Below are 21,256 nucleotides of genomic sequence, written 5' to 3'. Positions count from 1 at the left end.
CCCCCCCCCCCCCTACCCTCGCTAAGTCAGTTATGACAAATCATTTGGCATCGTTTCGCTGTCGTTTTATAACAGAGAAAACAGAGACAAGTTACAATACTTTCTATGCTTAAACAAGTAGCAGTAAAGAGACGGATGGTAGCATTTTTCCTAGGGTTGTAGGTAAAACCAAAAAAAGGGAAAGAATCCTTTTCAATTTGGACTCAGAACTGCGACATACGACGCAATGTATGTCCCACTCACCTGGTTATATGTAAGCCACGTATATTTCTTGATGTCTGGGTCCCAGGTCCCCAGACAAGGACCGTCACCTAACGGAGAAAAGATACAATTATTTGTAAACTTTCCTTTTGACAAAGCAAACTATCGACAACTGAAGGACGCAATATGAACACAGGCTCCCTCCACACTACACCTAGAAATTTGAAAAAAACGGATTTCACTCTGAAAACACATCAAATGTTTTCCGTCCACAATACGCCGGAGGATTTTAAAAGCACAACAATCTCCGATCATTTTGGATTTGCGATTAAGGAAAACTCGGTCATGCAGGGAAATCACATGGCTATCGTGGCTAATTCGTTTTCGAAAAGCTCCGTTTACAAAATGTTTTCCGCGTCCACGCGAAAACGAAAAGCCGGCGTTTTCAAAGTCCTCCGGTTTGAAGTGCGTTTTCGAAAAGCTCCGTTTTCGTGACGGATTAGTGTGGACGGTAGGCCTAACCGTAGAGGTAAAGCTGGGTTTTCAAATTCCTCCGGCGTAGTATGGACGCCGCCATAATAAAAGCGTCTTTTGACCGGGAAAGAATAAGGGGAACTCTTAATACACATTTTATGTGACGAGTCGTCTAGACGAGCAATTTTTCGTATGTGACAACTTTTTTTTATTTGTCTTCAGCAAACTGATATTTGTCACATAAAAACTGGCCAATTTTCGTCCTCTACACGAGCAAATAAAAATTGTCACGTAAAAATTGCTCTTATAGACGAGGATTTACTTTTTTTGTGTTTCACAACGTCGTTCTGCTTATTAGACGGAAAGTTTTAATGTGTCACGTTGTACGTTACTCAGTTAGACGCAAAGTCATTTCCAAATAAAGCCAAAAAATCATTATTTGAAACATAATATTTCTTTCGATGCTGACTCTCCTTCATGATAAGAAGGTCCTTGAAAAAGTCTTCTGGATTTATTACCGGAATTTTGGTATGATGAACAGACGAAGAACGATAGCAAAAGAAGGAAAGCAGATAGATCAACAGAAATGTGTAAGCTCACTTACTGAGTGTCGCTCACCTGAAATTTTTACACCGAGGAGGAAGCTCTCGTACACGGTGCCGACGTCAGGGTATTGTCGTGTTACGATTTCAGTCGTCAGCGTGCTCCTTCTTGCCCCGTCAGTACCCTGAGAGAAAGGTTGATGTCCACTTAACTCTTCATTACAAACTAAATTTATGGAGAGTAAGGAAGGAGGGATTGGCACCGTTGGAGTGGATCTTTTGGTAATAGCGTGCCACGCAGTTAGCCATATCCTTATCCAAGCGGAAAATCGACAGCGCCTTTTAGCCTCAGGAGAGAGATACTCGAGTGTATTTCTGCGTAGTGTTTGCAAGACATAACATGAAGGCTTCGACTTGCGCCACTTGTATAAACAGCAAAGCCAAGATGACAGAAAAGTGTATCACAAACCTCGGGAAACCATACTGAACAACAGCCTGGCGATATAGTAAACCTCCAATACAAGATCTAGAGTCTCTATATAAGAAACCTTAAGCTATGAAATTGGCCTTTGATATGGCGAACTATCCCAGTGTTGCTGAACAATCCAGTACAACGAAACTCTCATAAAAAAACCCTTTGGTCATATAGAACCGCCTTTAAAGTAAATTTTCCCATATATAACATACCTCCCATTAAAGGAACCCACAGTCAACGAACCTTCCAACGTAACGAACCTTCCTACCTTGCGATCTAACGAATTACCCCGTGATACAATAGACCTGCTACCCGATAACGAACTACTCAATAACGAACTGTCGATGTAACGGACTGTCATGCGTTAACTGACACGAACACGAATGTATATCACACTGAGCACAAAGTCAAAACAACGGTCACGCTTTAATCACGTATTCTTCTCATGTTATTCCCAGCATGCTTTGTAATATTATGACGTTACTCTTGCATCGCGCTTCCATAACAATAGGGAACGTCCCTGGCCGATAAAACTGAAGAGCTGTAATTGAACGGATAATGCGTCTTGCAAAGGACAAAACTCTAACGTTGTAAATAAAATAAACACCTTTTAATATAACAAAACTACTGATGTACATGTCATGAATATTCCTCGGACGAAAGGCCTCTAATACACCGAATTGGATGAGCCTTCATAGGGGATACAACGAGCTTCCAACCTTTGAATATAGAAAACCTTCCGAGCTAACTAACACACCAGCGATCATTTCTTCAGACAGTTACAAGATTTCAAGCCAGTAAAGCTATCATAAACCCCGCCAAAAGACATCCACGCCTCTAACAATCTGAAGCACGATTTTTGGCTCCAACCGAGGAATTAATTGTAGATCAACTTGGTCGCAACAAACATTTGAAATCCTGTCTAAAGCAGCGCGCAGTTGTAAGTCGATCCTACTTCAGACACGAATGTTTGTCCCTTTCTGATAAAACGATGTTAATTCTATTTTTAACTGTAAGATGAAAAATCCACGAAACGATTTTGTCCGCTTTCATTAAGCCAGTTAGTTGCAAACCATAAGAACATATTTCAGTTTCTCTGAAAAACTAAAATCTATCTGCGCTCAAAAACGCGAGTCGTTAAACAAAGCAAAGATGGCGGTGGGACATATTTTTTTTCTTTCCCGCCTTTTTCGCTTGCAATCCTTTTCTTCATCTCAAAAAACAGAGAATAAATTAATTTTTAGAGAAATTGCATGGGGGCCAATCAGTAGTAGTCAAAATCTCCTCGATTTGTGGTGTTGGCAATCATGCGGTTTGAATCGCCCGTTTCGAAAACTCTAACAACAGGTGCTTAGAACGGACTGTGCCGTTTGTTGGAGACGTCATTTAACTCCGTAAATTCTGGGAATCTTTCTAAAAATGAACCAACTTTGTCTCAGTGTTCCAATCGTCCTGATAAAACCGCATACAACGTACCCTGAATCTTACACAATTGTGAACTAAAGTTCCGACAAAATATTGCATTTTTACTGCGCCACAAATCTGACTTTCTAGCGCGGGCTGAAAGTGCTTCACAGAAGAGAGAAAGATTGGAGCCAGAATCGAAACCTTGAATACCATATTCTAAGATTAATGGCCTCTAATGTATTTCAGTGACTTAGAGTCATAATTCAAAGTTATTTTGTTACCTCTATTTCTACAGATTGCATCTCAGGCGGTGGATCCATGGCGAAACGCGAATTTCTCCACAAGCGTACCAACAACAGGACTATGAAGCCGCTAACAGCAGTGAAAATTGCTAAGGTCCCGGATGAAGCCTCTGAAAGAGCGTCAAACCATTCATTAGACATTGTTCGTCATCTTGTGCTCGTTTGAGTTGAGAAAGGAAATTTTGATGACTTTAAAACTAAAACATTTATCACTTAAACCATTTCAGAATACAGTAATGTTGCATTCAAGTTTCGGTGCATGGATTAAAACGTTTCAATGTGCAGGGAATATAATCTCCGCACCTTAAAAACGAAAAGTGCTGTCGCTTGTTTAAGGTAGACACAAAATATTCGTGTCTAAGATCGGTTGTTTTGCAAATTTTAATGTCATGTAAGCAGTAAATTAAGTAAATTGATACCTACTACTCGTGTTACGATAAACCTGTACGGACAAAAGTGACCTTGAATGTTTTAAAAGTGCAGGTATATGAAGAAAGTTCTCGTTACAACGTGTTATTATTATTTTTTTTAATGTTTTGGCGTACCCGCCATGAGATGTATAGGAACAATCTAACAAACAAAAACTACTGCAAACAAATGTGAAACTGATAAAAATGGGGAAACTGACAACGTAAATTTATAGACCAATCTCCGCAACAGACAGAACTTGTTGTTTCTCCTCGAGATGAACAGTTATTTGTCTTAAGAAAACATCAAAATAGACGACGAAAAGGCGGTATCCAGCAGATAACAGCTTTAAAATCTACATTGTTGTCTTAAACTATCGTTTGCGGTGACTGAAAGCACTCAATGGGGAGTTATTTTGGTCTGCGATGATTTCCCGTTTTAAACCTCAGGGAGCCGACTGTAGACGGCGGAAAATTCCACAAGACAACAAATCGAATTAGAGCTTTGAGCTATAGAGCCAAAATTGGACCCTAACGGAAACACACAAAACACAATTAAGCTAACGCATAACATAACACTGCTTCACGAACACACAACGATGTGGCAACAGAGATGACCACGTGCAATTAATGGTGAGAAATGTGGCCTTGCAACGCTTATCAGTTTCTACATCAGCGAAAAAAAAGGAAAACATCTGGCTCTTATAGGCAACCTTTACAAACTGAAGAATACATTCTTGCGGTTGTTACATTAAAATAGTACACATTACTCTATCCTTTAGTCATTCGTACAAATTGCCTTTAATGTTTATCCAACCTGAGTTGAGATTCCAGAGATTTCAACACATAAACGAGCAACTGAGAGAACTAACGAGAATTTAAGCATATCATGAAAGGCGGTTTCCGCGTGTAGTGTCGCTGTAGTATAGTGTCTTAGAAAACAAATTCCAAAAAGACAAAAGGAGGAGTGAAAAATTCGAGAGATTTATTATCCAGCGCCTTATTTCCCGAAAACCAGAGCAAGAACTTAAAGTCATTGTTTGAAACAGCACGAGTTAATTTGATTAGAACTTTCTGTCCTTATATCAGCCATTAACGCGTCGGTATAAGATTTCTGTCTATCGCCATATTTAACAATGCATATTTAATGTTCTTACATGTTGAATATAAATCAAACTTGGAAATTAATAGCCGGAAACTCAAAAATCTTTACGCATTAAATCTAATACGAAAATAAGTTTTCCTTTTAACAGTTCCAAATTTTCAGACGCCTTAGCCAATGCAGATCACATTGTCACACTGAACTGAACTGAATTTCGGCTCACAACAATTGAAAGCGGACATACCCGATCGAACGATAACAGCAAATATCGGCAACAAAACTGCGCCAGTAGGCATTTTAAAATTGGATTGCAAACTAGTATCCCTCGTGCATGCCTCATACATAAATCTTTCATGGAGAGAAAAGTGAAAGAGCGACATGAAAGAACAAAAATAAAATACGAAACTGATCAAACTTACTCAAGTTCAAAAGTGGCCGTTGACCGAACTTCCAAGTGGCACAAAGAATAATTTTGCATAGATTAAGTCGTTGAAAAGTCAGCACAAAAATCTCGTGAAGATTAAACAATGGAATAGACCAATTTCGACATATTAAAATTCAGCCTAAAACAATAGACCTCAGCACGAGGCTCTGGGAAATAACTACAGAGTTTGTGGGGTTTATTCCCCAGAGCCTCGTACTGAGGTCTATTGTGTTAAACTGAATTTAAATATGTCAAAATTGGTCTATTGATCATGAAAAGCTTTGCCGCGACAGTTTCACAGAAGTATGAGAGTCATGGCGCGACTTGTGACTACAGTAGATCGCGACACATTGTTTATATTACTTATATTACCCGCCCTTTAGGCCACGTTGTTTTGAAGAATCTATTTCAGTCACTAGCCTTGCTGGCGTTACCACAGTTCTTAAGTCAAAACTGTCGGTAACAAGTTCGTATACCTTAAAATCCTATTAATGCCCAACTCTTGAAGCTCTTGTCTTACCTGATAATTCGCTTGGCTCGGGTTCAGTTTGACACTACGCCAGAAAAACTTGAAAACGGCGTTTGCGCCCTGAAAACGCATCAAATGGTTTTCCGTTCACACCACGCCGGAGAAATCTGAAAACGCAACAATCACCGGTCATTTTGGATTTGTGTTTGAGGAAAACTTGGGCAGGGCAAAATCATATGATTATCGTGACGCCATCAAAAAGCTCCGTATTAAAAATGTTTTCCGTCCACACTAGACGCAAAGCTGGCGTTTTCAAATTCCTCCGGTTTGAAAAGTGTTTCCGAAGAGCTCCGTTTTCGTGACGGATTAAGTGTGGACAATAGGCCTAACCGTATAAGGCTGCCTGTTTTTATTTCTCCTGCGTAGTGTGGGGGCCGGAGTGTCAGGCATGAACAAGAAAATGATTCTATTCACAACAGGCAAGCGTGTTTTTTTCGGGGTTATCAGTCCAACGCCACGTTGGTACGTTTGTTGTGTTTTTGTGGCGTTCTCCACGGGAGCGAGTAATCGAACAGTCATAAACATGAATCTCAATCACCTACTTTTTTTAATATACGCTTGATTTACCATTTGATATGAACCTCACCCCTGATGCCCGCGCTAGGTTACCAATAGCTAGATAGCAGGTTTGAAGCAATCCTCTATATTCAGACCCAAAGCCGGATAGGCGTTCACTTCGTTATCATTGCGTGTGGCTTTTATGCTGAGTTCTAGAAGGCTCTCGTTAGTCATATGAGCAACCATAAAGGTAAACTCGGAGGTGTAAGTGGCTGTTATTAAGAGCGGCGAGCAAAACGTGAATCATCGTGAAACGTCAACGTCGCCAGGAGAGACAGACTACAGAAAGCCAAAGGAATTGAATCGATGGCTGAAATGTTACGGTGCGTTCCTTTGGGGTGACCTGATCTAGATCAGGATCAGTGATCCAAGATCGCTCGGATCATAGTTCATGAAAGGAACCGATGAATCCGTGACCAGAGTGGATTCATCGGTTCCTTCGATGCACCATGATCCGAGTGATCTTGGATCGCTGATCCTGATCCAGATCACCAGATATTTTGAAAATATCTTTGTTTTGTTCAGTGTGGTCTCAGCTCTATGAGAAAACACCAGGAGTTATTATTTAGATAAACAGCAGTCGGAGAATTAGATTGTCGTGTAAAATGCGAAAAAAAAAAAGAAAAAAAAAAGAAAAAAAAAAACGAGCGCCATCACAGCAGTCGATCACAGCAGTCGGTTATGACTACTTCTCCGATGTTTCTCAGGCATAAACGAAGACGGGATAGGTGAGGTGCAACCTCGTTCCCAAGGGGAGGGAAGAGAGACCCTGGGAACGAAGTTGGGGGAGCCGAGGAGGAAAGAGGAAGACTCTCTCCCATTCCTCCTCCTCCCATCCCCGCGCTCTCTCCCAGTCACCACGTTTTACGTCCGCCACGCAAGCAACTCCTCGAGTCCTGTCTTGTAATTTCAAAATTACAAAACAATATAATTTGAGTAAAAGTTACGATCGAAGTTTACTAAAGGAAGAAAAAAAAAAACATCCCAGAGACAGCCATAGTAAACCAGACTAGTAAGAAAAAGTCTGATTAAGATTGGATAAGACTAAAACGAAACACGAATGGGTAATCTGGAAAATCAAGGCAAGTTTTTCAAAGCTACGCGTAACTTTTTCTGGAAAACTAACGGAAAGCAGGGTCATGCTGAGCTCCAACTAAAATGCTATCGGCTTTTGATTAGAACTTCTAACTTGCCCTTTAAGGGGGTATGGTACCCTAAAATATGGCGATGTTCATGAAAAATTCAATTTCTTGGAAACACAAGACTTAAGACCCTCGAGGACTTGTCAAAAACATTTTGAAACGATCTTGCCGAATTTCCTTCCAGATGAGTGTGAAATTTAAGGAAAGTACAAAGTGGTATAAGTTTTTTCACGTGGCAACGGCCATAGCAACGACTGTTTACTATAAGAACGTGACCAAAAATATAGATTATTTTTAACTTATATGAACGAAACTATTTAGAAAAAACTTTTAAGACATGCACAACTCGATTGGTATAATTATTTGTGAAAAGCTTTGCCTCGAATTGCCATCACAGGCTCATTCATTTCCCTTATAACAAGGAATATTTCCCACAACTGCGGTAACTTTTTACAAAATAGAACAACCATTGCACCCCTCCCCCGAGATCCAATCTGCACCCCCCCGACTATTTGTGGCTCGTTAAATGCTTAATACTTCCTGTAAGAAACTTGAAGTGCATTTTTCTCAAAAGTTTACTTTTGTACCGACTGACTTCGCGCCAACATTTCTACTTTCCAAGGTTTTTAAGTAGAATTTCTGAAACTTGGGCTCATCAAAAACCAATAGTGTCGTGATGATATAAACCAACAAAATCGTAACATTTTAAGGTATGTCACGTGACAGGAAATGATTTGTCCACTGGGTGTGGTAAAAAGTAAGGTTATTTCCAAATAAAGCTGTGAAAAGCACTGAAAATAAGAGTTAACTGTCAAAACTTAGGTTCATATCACAGAACAAAACAGAAACTTACATGATATGCTTATTTGACAGTCAATTCTTGTTTTGTAAAAGAGCAGGAAGTGTTGGCGTCAATACTATAAAACACTCTTCAAAAGGCTGTGGCTGGTTTCCATAGCAACCATTTTGAGTAAAACTCTAGAAATTTAATTTCTCTTCTTGAGTGCAATAGCACACAATTGATCTTTCTTAACCATACTTAAACAAACTTTTTGGTCCATATTGAGGGTACCATATCACCTTAAGTAGACTTTCTAAAAGTCCTTTCCAATAATTCTTCCGTACGTCGCTCACGCTCGCGGCTTCTTTGCTTGAAGATAGCTCTCTCGCTTTGCTCGATGGAAAAGAAAGGTCGACTTGTGGAAAGTCTACCTTTTAGCGACGAAATCAGAACCGAAATTTTTGCGACAAGATCTGCTCCAATATTCTAAATCGGTGCTTCTTTGACTTTGTTATGACCATGGTAAAGAGAGTTTAGAAATTATATTGTTACTAATGGGAGAACAGCGGTATTTCGTAACCGTGCGAAACCTAAATTTAGTGCCGTGTTTATGGGTCTCTGAATAAACCAGAGGTCAGTTCTAAGAGAAATCATAAATCGCTCACTACTGAAATAGAGGAAAACAAAGCTGAACGTAACCGAGTACCCGCTGTATGCTGCGTTAAATTACTTTTTTACCCATTTCTTATTTAACGGTTCTTTCTATGACCAAATTGACGGTGTGGCCATGGGGTCTCCCCTTGCTCCCGTATTAGCCAATCTTTTTATGGGACATCATGAAAAACTATGGTTGGAAACTTTTCAATGCTCTAAAATTTTATTTTATCGTAGGTATGTTGACGATACTTTTTGTTTATTTCACCCGGAGCACGATGTTGTTATATTTTTTGACTACATTAACTCTAGGCACCCCAACATAAGGTTTACTATGGAAAAAGAACTTAATCGCAAATTACCCTTTCTAGATGTTCTTATTGATAATAGTGACACTAATTCCTTCCTAACTAGGGTTTACCGTAAGAAAACCTTTACTGGGTTATTAACTAATTATTTTAGCTTCACCTCGTACTCATACAAAGTAGGTCTCATTAGGACTCTTGTTGACAGGGCCTACAAGATCAACAACACTTGGTTGGGGTTACACGAGGATATAACCAAGCTTACTGAAATTCTCAAAAAGAACCTTTTCCCTGCCCATTTAATTGAAAAAGTGGTTAACCGTTACATCACTGGGGCCCATAGCAATCATTGTCCCCGGAGCTACCCCCTTACCACCTCGCCCACGTTTTACTTTAAGCTGCCGTACATAGGCCATTTTTCTGTCATCACTCAGAAGAAGATTCGACACTTAATCAAGCGCTATTGTAATGATTTAGACATCAAATTAGTTTTTTCTTCCTTTAAGATAGGTAACCTTTTTGGTGTGAAAGACCCTATCCCCGGCGGGCTTCGTTTACGTGTAGTTTATAAGTTTACATGTGCGGGCTGTAATGCCTGTTATGTCGGCGAAACTTCCCGACATTTTTCCACACGCGTACGTGAGCACTTAGCCGTTGATAGGGCCTCTCACATCTTCAAACATCTTCAGAATTCTGAACGTTGTCGCTCATTGTGTTCAATAGACTGCTTTCATATTTTAGATCACGCCACTACCAGTTTTCAACTCAAGATAAAGGAGGCTATCCATATTCAAAAAGAACTACCTTGCCTCAATCAGCAATTACACCATGTAAATCTAAAATTATCCTTTTAATTTACACCTTTTTACGTTCTGTTGTTACTATTTGTCTTAATTAGCATTTTTGCCTACTTATTATTCAACTTGCTTTGTAATCATTCATTCAACTGAAGATGACAGAAGTTCTGTCGAAACATGTCTTTTAAACTTAAAAAAGTGGTCGTTTTCCTTAAAATTTTTAGTTTTCCTTTGAAGCTCTGAGTGAGTGATCAATCATGATGAAGGAATATCGATTTCTTAAATATTTCCAGCCGACTTACCTTTTAAAACATTGAACCAAGTTCTGCTCCGACGAGGGAATAACGACCGAGTCAGCTTGTCGACAAAAAGTTTCGGGAAGTTGCGAAAACTCATGTTGGATGGTTGAATATAACTTGGTGGAATTATTTCAGTTGACGCCGGATATTGTGCAGCAGGCTCTGAATAGATCTTACGGTCACGTAAACATCTAAGACATCTACGTTGGGATTTTCGTATACGTCCTTAACAGTAGGAATGAGTGTTACCTTAGTCCTCTCATATTATGTCAATATTTTAAGAGCTTTGGTCATCATCGCCCGTGGTTAGTACGTGGGGAGGGCGGTGAACAACTTCCGAGAATACTACACGAAAGCTAAATAGCCAGTTGTTTTGCTATGGACTTGACACGGCTTCGTACTTTCGGCCAAGTGGGTTAAATTTGTACGAGATTTGTTGAACCTTCCCTTTTTATCATGCAAACCGTGGAGGAATCTCTGAAAATAACGTGACCAAGTCCCTAAGCTTCTACTTAGTACTTAGGTTTTAGTGACGTGGGGACAAATTTCAATATTGTAATTCTTTGTAGTGTCAAAACATATAAGGCACAAACTCGGTTAGGGATGACGCATTTCCAGTTTTCCCACGTTCCTGTTTCTCGTTTGCATTGTCACAAGCATGTAACAACATACAAAAAACACACATGACATAAACCTGCAAACGGTCAAATAAAATTATGAAATGTCTGTTTGCTTTTCTTGCTGTTGAGGCTGTGAGAAAAAACAATCTTATGCCTTCCTGCTTAAATTTAGCTATCAAATCACAACTCGTTTGGAGAAATAAAATCGACAAACAGAAAGTCGTAGATCCAAGCTAGTGCTACTTGCATGTAATTTGTTGAATAAGCAATGGTGAGGGAGAAACAGTCTTAATATTTAGGTGAAATCTCAGCCGTTTGTTTGTTTCTGTACGGACTATCAGACTCAGTTCGATCTAAATAAAAAAGAAAACAAGCTACTACTTGGGAAGTCCAAATTTAATTTATACAGAGCGATCAGATGCGTGAAAACAACAGCTTCCGTACCTTCGAATCTTTTACCCTTGAAAATCCCCTAATATAAGCCTTAAATTAAATTGCTACAAATTAATATTTTCAATATGGCCCTCTAAAATTGTCACGTAGTTATTGGACAGGCATGCTAGAGCGAGAAGCTAACAGCAGAATGTTTTGCTAGCTACTTTTTTTTATTTCTTCCACCGATTTCTCCTGTCGTAAACAATACTTCAGATCCCAATATCACAGAGATTGATCAGCAAAGTAATAGCTATAAACGTTTGCATTGTCTGAAGCATGAACGTGCAGCTACTTGTAACAACCGCGACACAAAGAACATGCATGACATTAATCCGCAAAGTCAAACAAACGTTTGAAATATCTGTTTGCTTTTCTCGCTGTTGAGGCTACGAGTAAAAACAATCTTTTGTCATCCTGTGTAGTTAAACAAAACAGCATAATACGATTATTTTGTCAAGGCCAATTGCGAAGGGCAATGTCGACATGTAGCCAAGATGACGTAAATGCTCTTAGTAACCAATCTGAATTGATATTTTCGTAAAATTGCATTGTAATGGTACGAAAATACAAAAATCTACCAGCGACACTGCGCTCGTCAAACATTGATACCAATATTTCCGATCACTTGCTGAGTGAAAGCAGTATAAAACATTAAGTCCCGGCCAAACGATCGCAACATTTCAACGGAACATATCGCAACATTGTTGGGCGCAACATGCTGCGCGCGTTTGGCCACTCCATTGCAATGTGTTGCGACGTGTTGCGACATGTTGGGTGTTGTTCTTTCAAATTTGAAACTGGTCAAATTTTTCATGCAACATTTGTGGATGTTGCATGACGCTGACGTGTTTTGACCAGGTTCTTGTGTGTTGCACCCGGGCATGCGCTCTAGTTCGATTTTCAATACCCAACATGTCGCAACCCGTCGCAACAGGGTGGCCAAACGCGTTCAACATGTTGCGGCCAACAATGTTGCGATACGTTATGCTGAAATGTTCCGATCGTTTGGCCGGAGCTTGCAAATGCTGGGCCAACAGTGTCGCGATATGTTGTGTTGATATGTTGCGATTGTTTGGCCGGGGCTGAAACATTTACTTGTGAAATGTGATGTGTTCCTGGGTTTAACAAAGTCCGGAAATAAGGTTAGAATGGTGGCGTATGAGAAGCTAAGATAACGCTGTCAGTTAGGCCCCTCCTACAATGCGCTGTGGAATTTGAAAACACAGCTTTATTTCTCCGGTTAGGCCTACCGTCCACACTAATCCGTTACGAAATCGGAGCTTTTCGAAAACGTTCTTCAAACCCGCCGGAGGAATTTGAAAACGCCGGCTCTGCGTTTCAGTGTGGACGGAAAACATTTTGAAAACGTAGGTGCGTCACGATAATCCTGTGATTTCCCTGCCCGGGAAAAATTACCGGTGAACGTGGCGTTTTCAAATTTCTCCGACGTAGTGTGGACGAGATCTTAGGGACCATTCATTTTTTATGAGGGAGGGGGGGCTGGTGGGATTTCGGAAGCACCATTTAAAAATCGCATGACCCCCCCTCAGCTTACCAATTTTTTCACATGGCCCCCCCCTTATAGCGGTTATTTTTTGGGATGACCCCCCCCAAAAAAATTGAACAAACAACATTTAGATTTCAACTTTTTTAATATTTCTCTATTATCCCCCCACTTCACGTTATTGTGCTCACTATGAAGACAATATTTACAATCCCTATACTACAGAGAGCTGTTGTTTAAAAAACAAATCAAAAGAAAGAGAAGTCAATTTCGGATCTCCTAGTCATGGCTCGCCCTGAGCGTGTGGCATTTGGCCTCTCATTGGCATCTTCCTCATCTGAATTGATGAATGCAAGAATGACGTCACTTGAGTCATCTTCTCCCCCAGAGTCAATGGCATCACTGTCATACTCATCATTGTCACTTTCATCCGTTTCACTGCTGTCAGCACTTGCCCTGTTGTCATTTTGTGTCAATGTCCTGGCATTTCTCAGTGTTGGTTGGCCAGCTCTGAGAGGACTCTTCTGCTGCAAGCATGAATGTCTTACAATTACCTTTACTTTCTCACTCTTGCTGCTTTTCAAATGCGCAAAATTCCAAAATGCGCAATAATGGCGAAAGCGACGAGTCGTTTAAGAAAAGGTTTACAGCTGAACGATCCAGGCAGTTTGACATCTTACAAGCAAAAGAAGCAATCTTTCTAAGTGCGGATGGCTGTTCAGAGAGGGCGAGTGAGTTTTCCATGCCAGGGTACCAGTTGAAGCCCAGTGATGGAAGAAAAGTGAACTTCTCCATCAAAGAGCACAGAGCAATGGTGGAAAAGTTGAATGTCATATTGAAAGATGTAAAGGAACACGATTCCACACTCTTTCAGTCCAATGGGCTTGCTTTAAAGCAGGGCGAAGAATTTACCCACAGTTTTAATGTAAAACAGATCAAATGTATAGAAGCTAAGTTGACGAAGGTCACGCAGGACATGGAAGCACTAGAAAATAAGAAGAGCAATTATAACAGCATATTCAAAGGCATACTCAAACAGCACATCAACAAAAAGAGAAGGAAAAAAGAAAACCACAGAACGTCTAATGAAAGAAAGAGGAAGCGGACTGAAAACAACGTCCAACGAGTTTATGGAATCTGTGTTGGAAACCCGCTAGGAAATGATCTTCCACAATGCCTTGTGTACCCTCCTAGAACGGCCGTCCCGGAAGAGTGTATTAAAGTTGAGGATGTTGCCACGTCGTTATTTAGAAGAGATGGGCCATACATCGCACAGCTCTTGGAAGGGAATTATTTCACCACAAACCTTAAGCAGGAAGTCAGAGATTATGTTTACACCTTCATGTTCCCTGAAGAGTACACTCTGACGGAAAGCATTGCTGCTTCTTGCAGCATTGGTGAAAGAGACTCCCATAGCAGCAGAAGCGGCGACGAAGAACTCGACGAAAGCGAAGATGAAGATGAGTGCCAGTGAAAGTTGCATTCGAAAATAACAGTGTTTTAAAATACTTCTTTTCAGTAGCTACAAATGCTTTTTGTCGCCAAACGTTTTTTTAAAGCAGAAGGAAAGTTTGTAATAAATTTGTATCCTGCCTTCTATATTTATTCTATAGCAATTTTTTTGATATTCAAACATTATGCCATTTTAAAGTTTTCCTAAAATATTTCACGTGACCCCCCCTTTTTCCCTTATTTTTTTGGGATGGCCCCCCCTCAAAAGCCATTTTTTCTCGCATGCCCCCCCCCCAAATCCCACCAGCCCCCCCTACCTTATAAAAAATGAACGGTCCCTTAATCAGCTATTTCTTGAAAATAAACAGAATTAAATTAGTCCCATGTAGTCTAGTCTGTAAAGCAGCTGGACGTGTCACTCGAAAAACTGTAGTCCCTATCGTCCGGCAGTGTATACTGTCTGTGCAACAGACTCATGACATGAAACCAGAGCTGAGTGTTAACCAAGTATTCGAATTACCTGCGTTGATGTTAGGCTAAGTGTACCTACCATCGGAAGCCCAAGCATAACATTTGGACTTTATAGATGATATTTTGAAATTTTGGAATTTAGAACTGAGACTTTCTGCCAATAACTAATATCGAAACCACGATACGAAGCCACGATGTGTTTCTAGGTAATTTAGAGTAGTTTAATTTGGAGCAATATACCTGGCCACTTGGAATGATGTAGAAGCTGCTTCTATCTACATACCACACGATAGCCGAGCTGAACACAACGTAACGATGGAAACAACAGAAGATACAGTTCACGCCGTGAACTTCATTTCGTGGTTTCGATATTATTAATCGGCAGAAAGTATCAGTTCTAATTAAATTCCATACAAGCCAGTTACATTTTCAAACTATCATAAATATGCAAATATTTTGCTTGTGCCCACGAGGGCACAACCTACAACCCTTCCTCTGAACGGCTGTTTTTTTCGTCAAGCCTCAGTCAACTCCGTAAATAAGGCTCATAGAATCCTGTGCTCGGGACTTGCATAATTATATGATGTAGTACAATTCTAATGATGAAAATAAATAGGTTGCTTGTTTGTTATATTTGAAAATATTTCAATTTGCATTCAAAGTCGAAAGACCTGGTTGGATGATAATCGAGGAAAGGAAACTTTAAGTCTAAAAAAAAACACAAACCCCGCCACTCCGCTGTACTTGGCTAGAAGAAATCTTACCGACAGAAATTTGCGATGACTTCCATCAGTTCACTACAACTTCACTTTACATGGTTTCACCCACCTGTGCGTTTCTTTGGCGCGGTACTTAGTAAAGAAAAGGTGGAAAGCCAATATGTGTAACATGTATATCAAGCTGATAAAACAAGGTTTGTGATTGGCCGAGAGACACCGTACCATGTGCGTAATATTTGAACACGGTTGTTTTTCGCGTAGATATATTTTCTTTTGCTTCACCGCTGCGTAAAATTCTGTTGAGTTTATTAAAACGCCAGTGAATTATGTGAATTGCCAGTGAATTATGCGAACATTTTTTACCCAAACTATCCCAGGTTCAGGTAATATCCAGTTTCTTTGTGCAGTTCGAGAGGATAATTAATTTTGCAAACCAATATTTAGACGCCAACATTTCGAGTAACGGAAGATGCAAATAAGAGCAGTGTAAGAGCAATCACAGTTGTTCAGTTGTATATAAGCTATTTGTGGCTTTTTTCAATTTGTTCCGCCTGAAGTCAACTTACAAATGTTATTTTGAACAGTTGAACCCAAAGCCTTGCTATCGGAGAATGCTGGGAATGATAGTAGGGGAGGGGAGGGGGGGGGGAAACTTTTATCTAAATGCTATGCTGGTACAAACAAGGTAGCTAAGCGGTGGAGTTTGGGAAGAATTTTATCCTCAAACAGGGCTCCAGTTAGAGCATTATAGTCTGAAATAGGACTAGAGGAAGAGACAGATTCTCGAAGTCAGGCCTGCAGAAGGGCATGAAAAACCAATATATTGTTTTGAAATACAATGCAATGCAATAATACAATGACTTCACTTATATAGCGAGTATACACAAAGCTCTATATCGCTTTACAGTCATGAAAATAAAACTAAAGATAATAGTTTAAACTAAATTAAGTATAAACTTTAAGAAATAGAATTGGATATTTAAGAACCATAGAGTACACTGTCCCCTCCCCCCTCCCAAGAGTGTTAACATCGCCAGCTTTCATTTGAAGTGCAGCTAGCGCGCACGCATTAAAAAATGGCGGCTTTTTCTTTACAGCTGGACCTCGCCATAGAGATAAATCGTCATTTCTCGCAAACGAGTAAGGTGACCTATCATTTTTTTTCCGTTGTTTTGAATTGAGTAATAAATTTTTCTGTGTAAAATAAATATGAACCAATTCTCAGTGTAGAACAAAAAGCAATCGTCGGAAACGTGAATTTAGCAAGCAATCGTGACTACAATCATGGTGCTATGATGAGGATTTATATGGGTATAAACAAGATGCTGCTCCTCCTAAACCAACATGGGGACCCCTCATTTTTATTTCAAAATTTAAGTTCCTATAATATAAACAATCAATAAGCAAAGTTTCACAAAAATCTCAGTGCAGGTTCTACTTCAATGGAATGACCTTAAAATGTAAAATTTCTCAAGAATGTAATCGATTTGAAGGAAAGACAAATTATAATGAGTTGCAATTGTTCGTGCGTAATGATTTAGCTTATCAGTGCTTCAGTTGCTGCTGATCCATGTTCTTGCATTAATTTCGAGTAATGTCTTTTTGTCAACTGAAGACCGTCTCTGATGTTCTATTAACGTTACGTTATTAAAGTACATTAGCGACAAGAAGCGAATTGAAAGTCAAACATTTTGTTGATGTAAACCATGTATCTTCCGATCAATATTGTTAACAATCATCAGAATTAACATATTTCCTACCTGTAGCTGAAATATCGGTCATTTTATCGACGTCTTCAACTCAGGTAATTCAACTTCAGCATAAGTAAGAAAACAGAAGGAATTGTTCAAATATCAGTGTCGAAGAAACAACAAACGAACATCTACAATAGCATAAGGACAAAGTTCACGTGGTGCTCTTCAGAGACAATAAAAACTATTTCCCTAAAGGCTAGCCACATTGAATTTACAAATTGTTTTTGTTCAGGGAAGCATGTAACTCATTCTCAAGAGTCAAAGCTCATTTTGCAATTTGCCAGTGCATGCTAATATTAAATGCTTCAGTAATTTCGAAAGAGAGCCTATAAAACATTATGCAAATAATTCATTTGAATTCACTAGCTGTAAAATATACTCAACATTAAAACTATTCGTGAATAACAAAAGTTATTTAACGTCAATCCTTCCTGTAATACGAGGTGGATATTTAATTATTATTACTATAGTTATACAGCCAAACATAAAGGCTCATCGACTGATATTTTCAGGTCCTACGGATTTACTTGAAAAAAAGGCCCCCATGCACGTCGAAAATACGGTGATGTTATTAGACTAGCTCGTATAGGGGAAATATTGGTCGAGTTCTTGAGACCGATATTCTCCAATACGGACCGAACGAGCAACAACAGCTCAATCTGAAGTAATTGTCATAATGGTTGTTTAAAATACGATTTCCAGTCCGTATTGCGCATTCTCGAGAGTTTGTTTACGTTTTTTGTTTTGTTTCATGTATGACGTCACAAAAAGTGAACATTTTGCAACTACTTACACCAAGTAAATTCAAAGTTGCATGTCAACCGCCATTATGAATGCGAAGCTTTATGCCTCGTTCTTTCTCATATCACTTGATGAAACATTTTTGCAGCTGTAAAAATCAATAAAGCAGTTGAAAAAAGAATTTGAAAGGCTTCAAAGATAATGTATGTGGTCCGTATTCCATCGAGTGACATTTTTTGTGTTTAATAAACATTAGGGTGCTGAGACTGCGCAGTAAGGACTTGAAAATCATCTTTAACACTCTGCTGATAAATGAATGCGTTTCCGCGATCATACTAAGTGTTGATTTATTTTTTATATGACCGTGAAAATGACTTAATTGTGATTGGCTGAGAGCAGAAATATTAATGTTTAATTTGTAATTTGCACTGCAGTGCAAGTTAACGCCCCTGCTTTCGTAATTTTCGTTTCGCGTCAAATCAGTTAGATTATTCTCTAAGAATTTCTGAGGGTATAGTTGATGAGACTGAAGGCCGAATAATCTCTCAGAATAACGATTACCAATTATTTCTGTACATATTAAATTCAACTCGACAATTAAGCGAAATTGAGGGCTGAGTAAATTGTTGCTTAGAACTTGTGGCTGTTTCACGCATGCGCTTATCACTTCGTTGAAAAGTTGTGTTTTCAAGTTACAAAAAGATCAATTACCTTTATTAACCGCGCGGCCATGGGCCGAGCGCGGTTCATGTTCTACCCTTGGTTTATTATTTTTTTTAATTTTTTTTTTGTCGGAGACCAGACGCAGATCTCCACTCGGTCAACTTTGAATTACGCAATCTGTAATGTTTACTCGCCAAGCCTTGTTTCTTCAGGGTCAACAGAAATCTCAGATTACAAAATCACGCCGAACCTACACGTTGCAAAAAAAATCGCTTCAAAACCCTGACATCGAAGCGATGTATCACTTTAGCGTTAATAGCTACCACACATCGGCAGAAGGTAAATCTATTCCTTAACAATCCAGCTTTATCGTGCTAACATTTCAGCGAAACCGAACAAAACCAGAATTAATTAGAATTTTTTTGTGACCTCACTCCCCAGACTTGACCTAACGAAGGGAGCAACGGTCGCCCATAGCAACCGAAAAACACGAACACAACAAAGCCGACGTTTCGGCCAAAAAACTCCAGAATTATCGCCTGAGAGCTTAAACCGGAATGGGAACATCTTTTTCGAACTTTTTCCAACTCATTTAGACGAAAGAATGGCCTCGGCGGGCTACAAAAATGACCAAGAGAGAAAACAGAACAAGACAGCAGAACAAACCGATAATATTTCACCGCGTGGCTTTCGGCACGAAAACGAAAATACAGCTTACTTCTGGATAAATTCAGCCTTAGAAGCCACCAACTGGTCCCATATTACTTTCTGTATCCTTACAAATGTCCTGACTTCCATCTCCGAAAGATTTTGCCCCAATTTTGAGCAAATAACAGGGGCACCCAACGACCGTTTTCTCTCAAATGCTTTTAAACGCTGTTTTAGGTTATCTGGAGTAGTTTTAAGCTCTGTAGGTTAATTTTAGGTTGCGCTAAAAAATTTTGTCTGTTCGGTTATTCTAGGGGAACTTGAATATTCTCGAATTTATTAGGGCTTTTTCGTCCATTCCCCGAAAACCTTAGGTCTTATCGCCTTTCCGAAAATGATAGCTGACCTTTTTTCGGTACCTAAAACGACATTTTTTACAATTCGAAAACAACAGACATTAAATTTCTCATATCACGAAAGTTCGAGGTGACAATTCTCTTCAGAAAATCAGAGGGGATTAAAGGCCTTCCGAACAAATAATTTACCGAAACGATCCGTTGGGTGCCCCTGAAATAAACATTTCGCCGACAGCGACCACCATTACGGTGGCTTGCATACTAAAATAGCTAACTTGACAAAATTCTCCCGAGGGGGGAGGATGTGACGAAAAGAGCTGAAAAATGGCCTGTAATTGGCTAATGATGAGATCTTCCCACTGTCCAAATTTGGTGAGAATCGACAGTAACGCCAATTTTCTGTCACGTTTTCAATCTGTAGCCACTGGAGTGACCAAAATCGATACATCGGTCGGGATAGAGTTTCATTATTAAATTACATGACTTGTGTGACTACTTTGCTAGCCCTTTACTGGTGGAAAACACCAATCAAATTTAATCATGTCTTTAAAGAAAGAAAGCTGTTGTTAATAGTGTTATTATCGTGTGGTTCATATCGTTCATGACCATACATATCCCGAAGAAAGTTCTAGATTAGGACCATTACGTCATCGGAGATTTGTTAACGGTTACCACTGATGGTGCAGTAATACAGTTTGTGTTGATCAAGTGATGTGATGTCTACAGTAAGAAAAGAATCATCAGTGACTGCTTTGAAATGTGCACTACATTCCGACGGTAGTGCTAAGTAAACAGTTAAATTTTAAAAGCGCGGTTATAAGATCTAACAGATCTTCTTGTTTAACGTTGTTGGGAATTTAATTATCCAGTAAATTATCTAACCGTCCTCAAAACATCGTAGAAACGAGAAAACGTCACCCATTGTATGAATCATTAAAATTGATTTGCTAATTAAGCTGGAAAGTTTGTCCCGATACGGAGCTGGGTAAACGGACCGCTCACATAACCTTGCAGCGTCCACACTACCCGCGAGGAATTTGAAAACGCAGCTTTTTTTTCTGCGGTTAGGCCTACCGTCCACATGTACATCACCAATCCGTTCTTCAAACCGGAGGAATTTGAAAACGCCGGCCTTTCGTTTTCGTGTGGACGGGATAGATTTTGAAATCGGAGAGTTTCGAAAACGATTGCGTTACGATGATCACGTGATTTCCCTGCCCGAGGTTTCCACGAACACAAATCCAGAATGACGAAGTAGTGTGGCGTAGTGTGGACGAAAACATTTGATGTGTTTTCAGAGTGAAACTTCCGTTTTCAAATTTCCGCAGCGTAGTGTGGACGGAGCCTGAAACTAGGCAGGCTATGGAAACCCCGGGGGGTACTCCCTTATATAGGCTATATAGGTATTTGCGGCCCCAAAGGGTAGGGTTTTTATGCCGTTTGGGTCATAAATAGGGTATCGATTTTAGCTGATATTGGCCACTTTGGTGATAA

General features: G+C 39.6%; 1 protein-coding gene across 4 annotated transcripts in view; it reads right to left on the bottom strand.

Annotated features, from left to right (window-relative positions):
- LOC110050143 (long-chain-fatty-acid--CoA ligase 1-like) overlaps positions 1 to 17,497 on the bottom strand; it is a 31,255-nt gene extending 13,758 nt beyond the window's left edge. The window contains exons 1-5 of one of the 4 annotated variants that reach the window (XM_089270823.1): positions 10,403 to 10,452; positions 5,855 to 5,970; positions 3,381 to 3,511; positions 1,294 to 1,402; positions 244 to 311 (exon numbers count right to left, since the gene is read on the bottom strand). In XM_089270823.1, the coding sequence (XP_089126949.1) occupies positions 244 to 311; positions 1,294 to 1,402; positions 3,381 to 3,419 (216 nt within the window). In that variant the 5' untranslated portion in view covers positions 3,420 to 3,511; positions 5,855 to 5,970; positions 10,403 to 10,452. Of the gene's footprint in view, positions 1 to 243; positions 312 to 1,293; positions 1,403 to 3,380; positions 3,512 to 3,704; positions 3,757 to 5,854; positions 5,971 to 10,402; positions 10,667 to 17,360 lie in introns of those variants that run through there. The other 3 variants (XM_089270822.1, XM_089270821.1, XM_089270824.1) reach the window with 3 other exon arrangements.
- Positions 17,498 to 21,256: the final 3,759 nt, after the last annotated feature.

This window comes from Orbicella faveolata, unplaced genomic scaffold, assembly GCF_042242905.1.
Source record: "Orbicella faveolata isolate gen_17 unplaced genomic scaffold, um_ofav_v1 contig_34, whole genome shotgun sequence".
Lineage (NCBI taxonomy): Eukaryota > Metazoa > Cnidaria > Anthozoa > Scleractinia > Merulinidae > Orbicella > Orbicella faveolata.
This window is presented reverse-complemented; position numbering and strand designations above follow the sequence as displayed.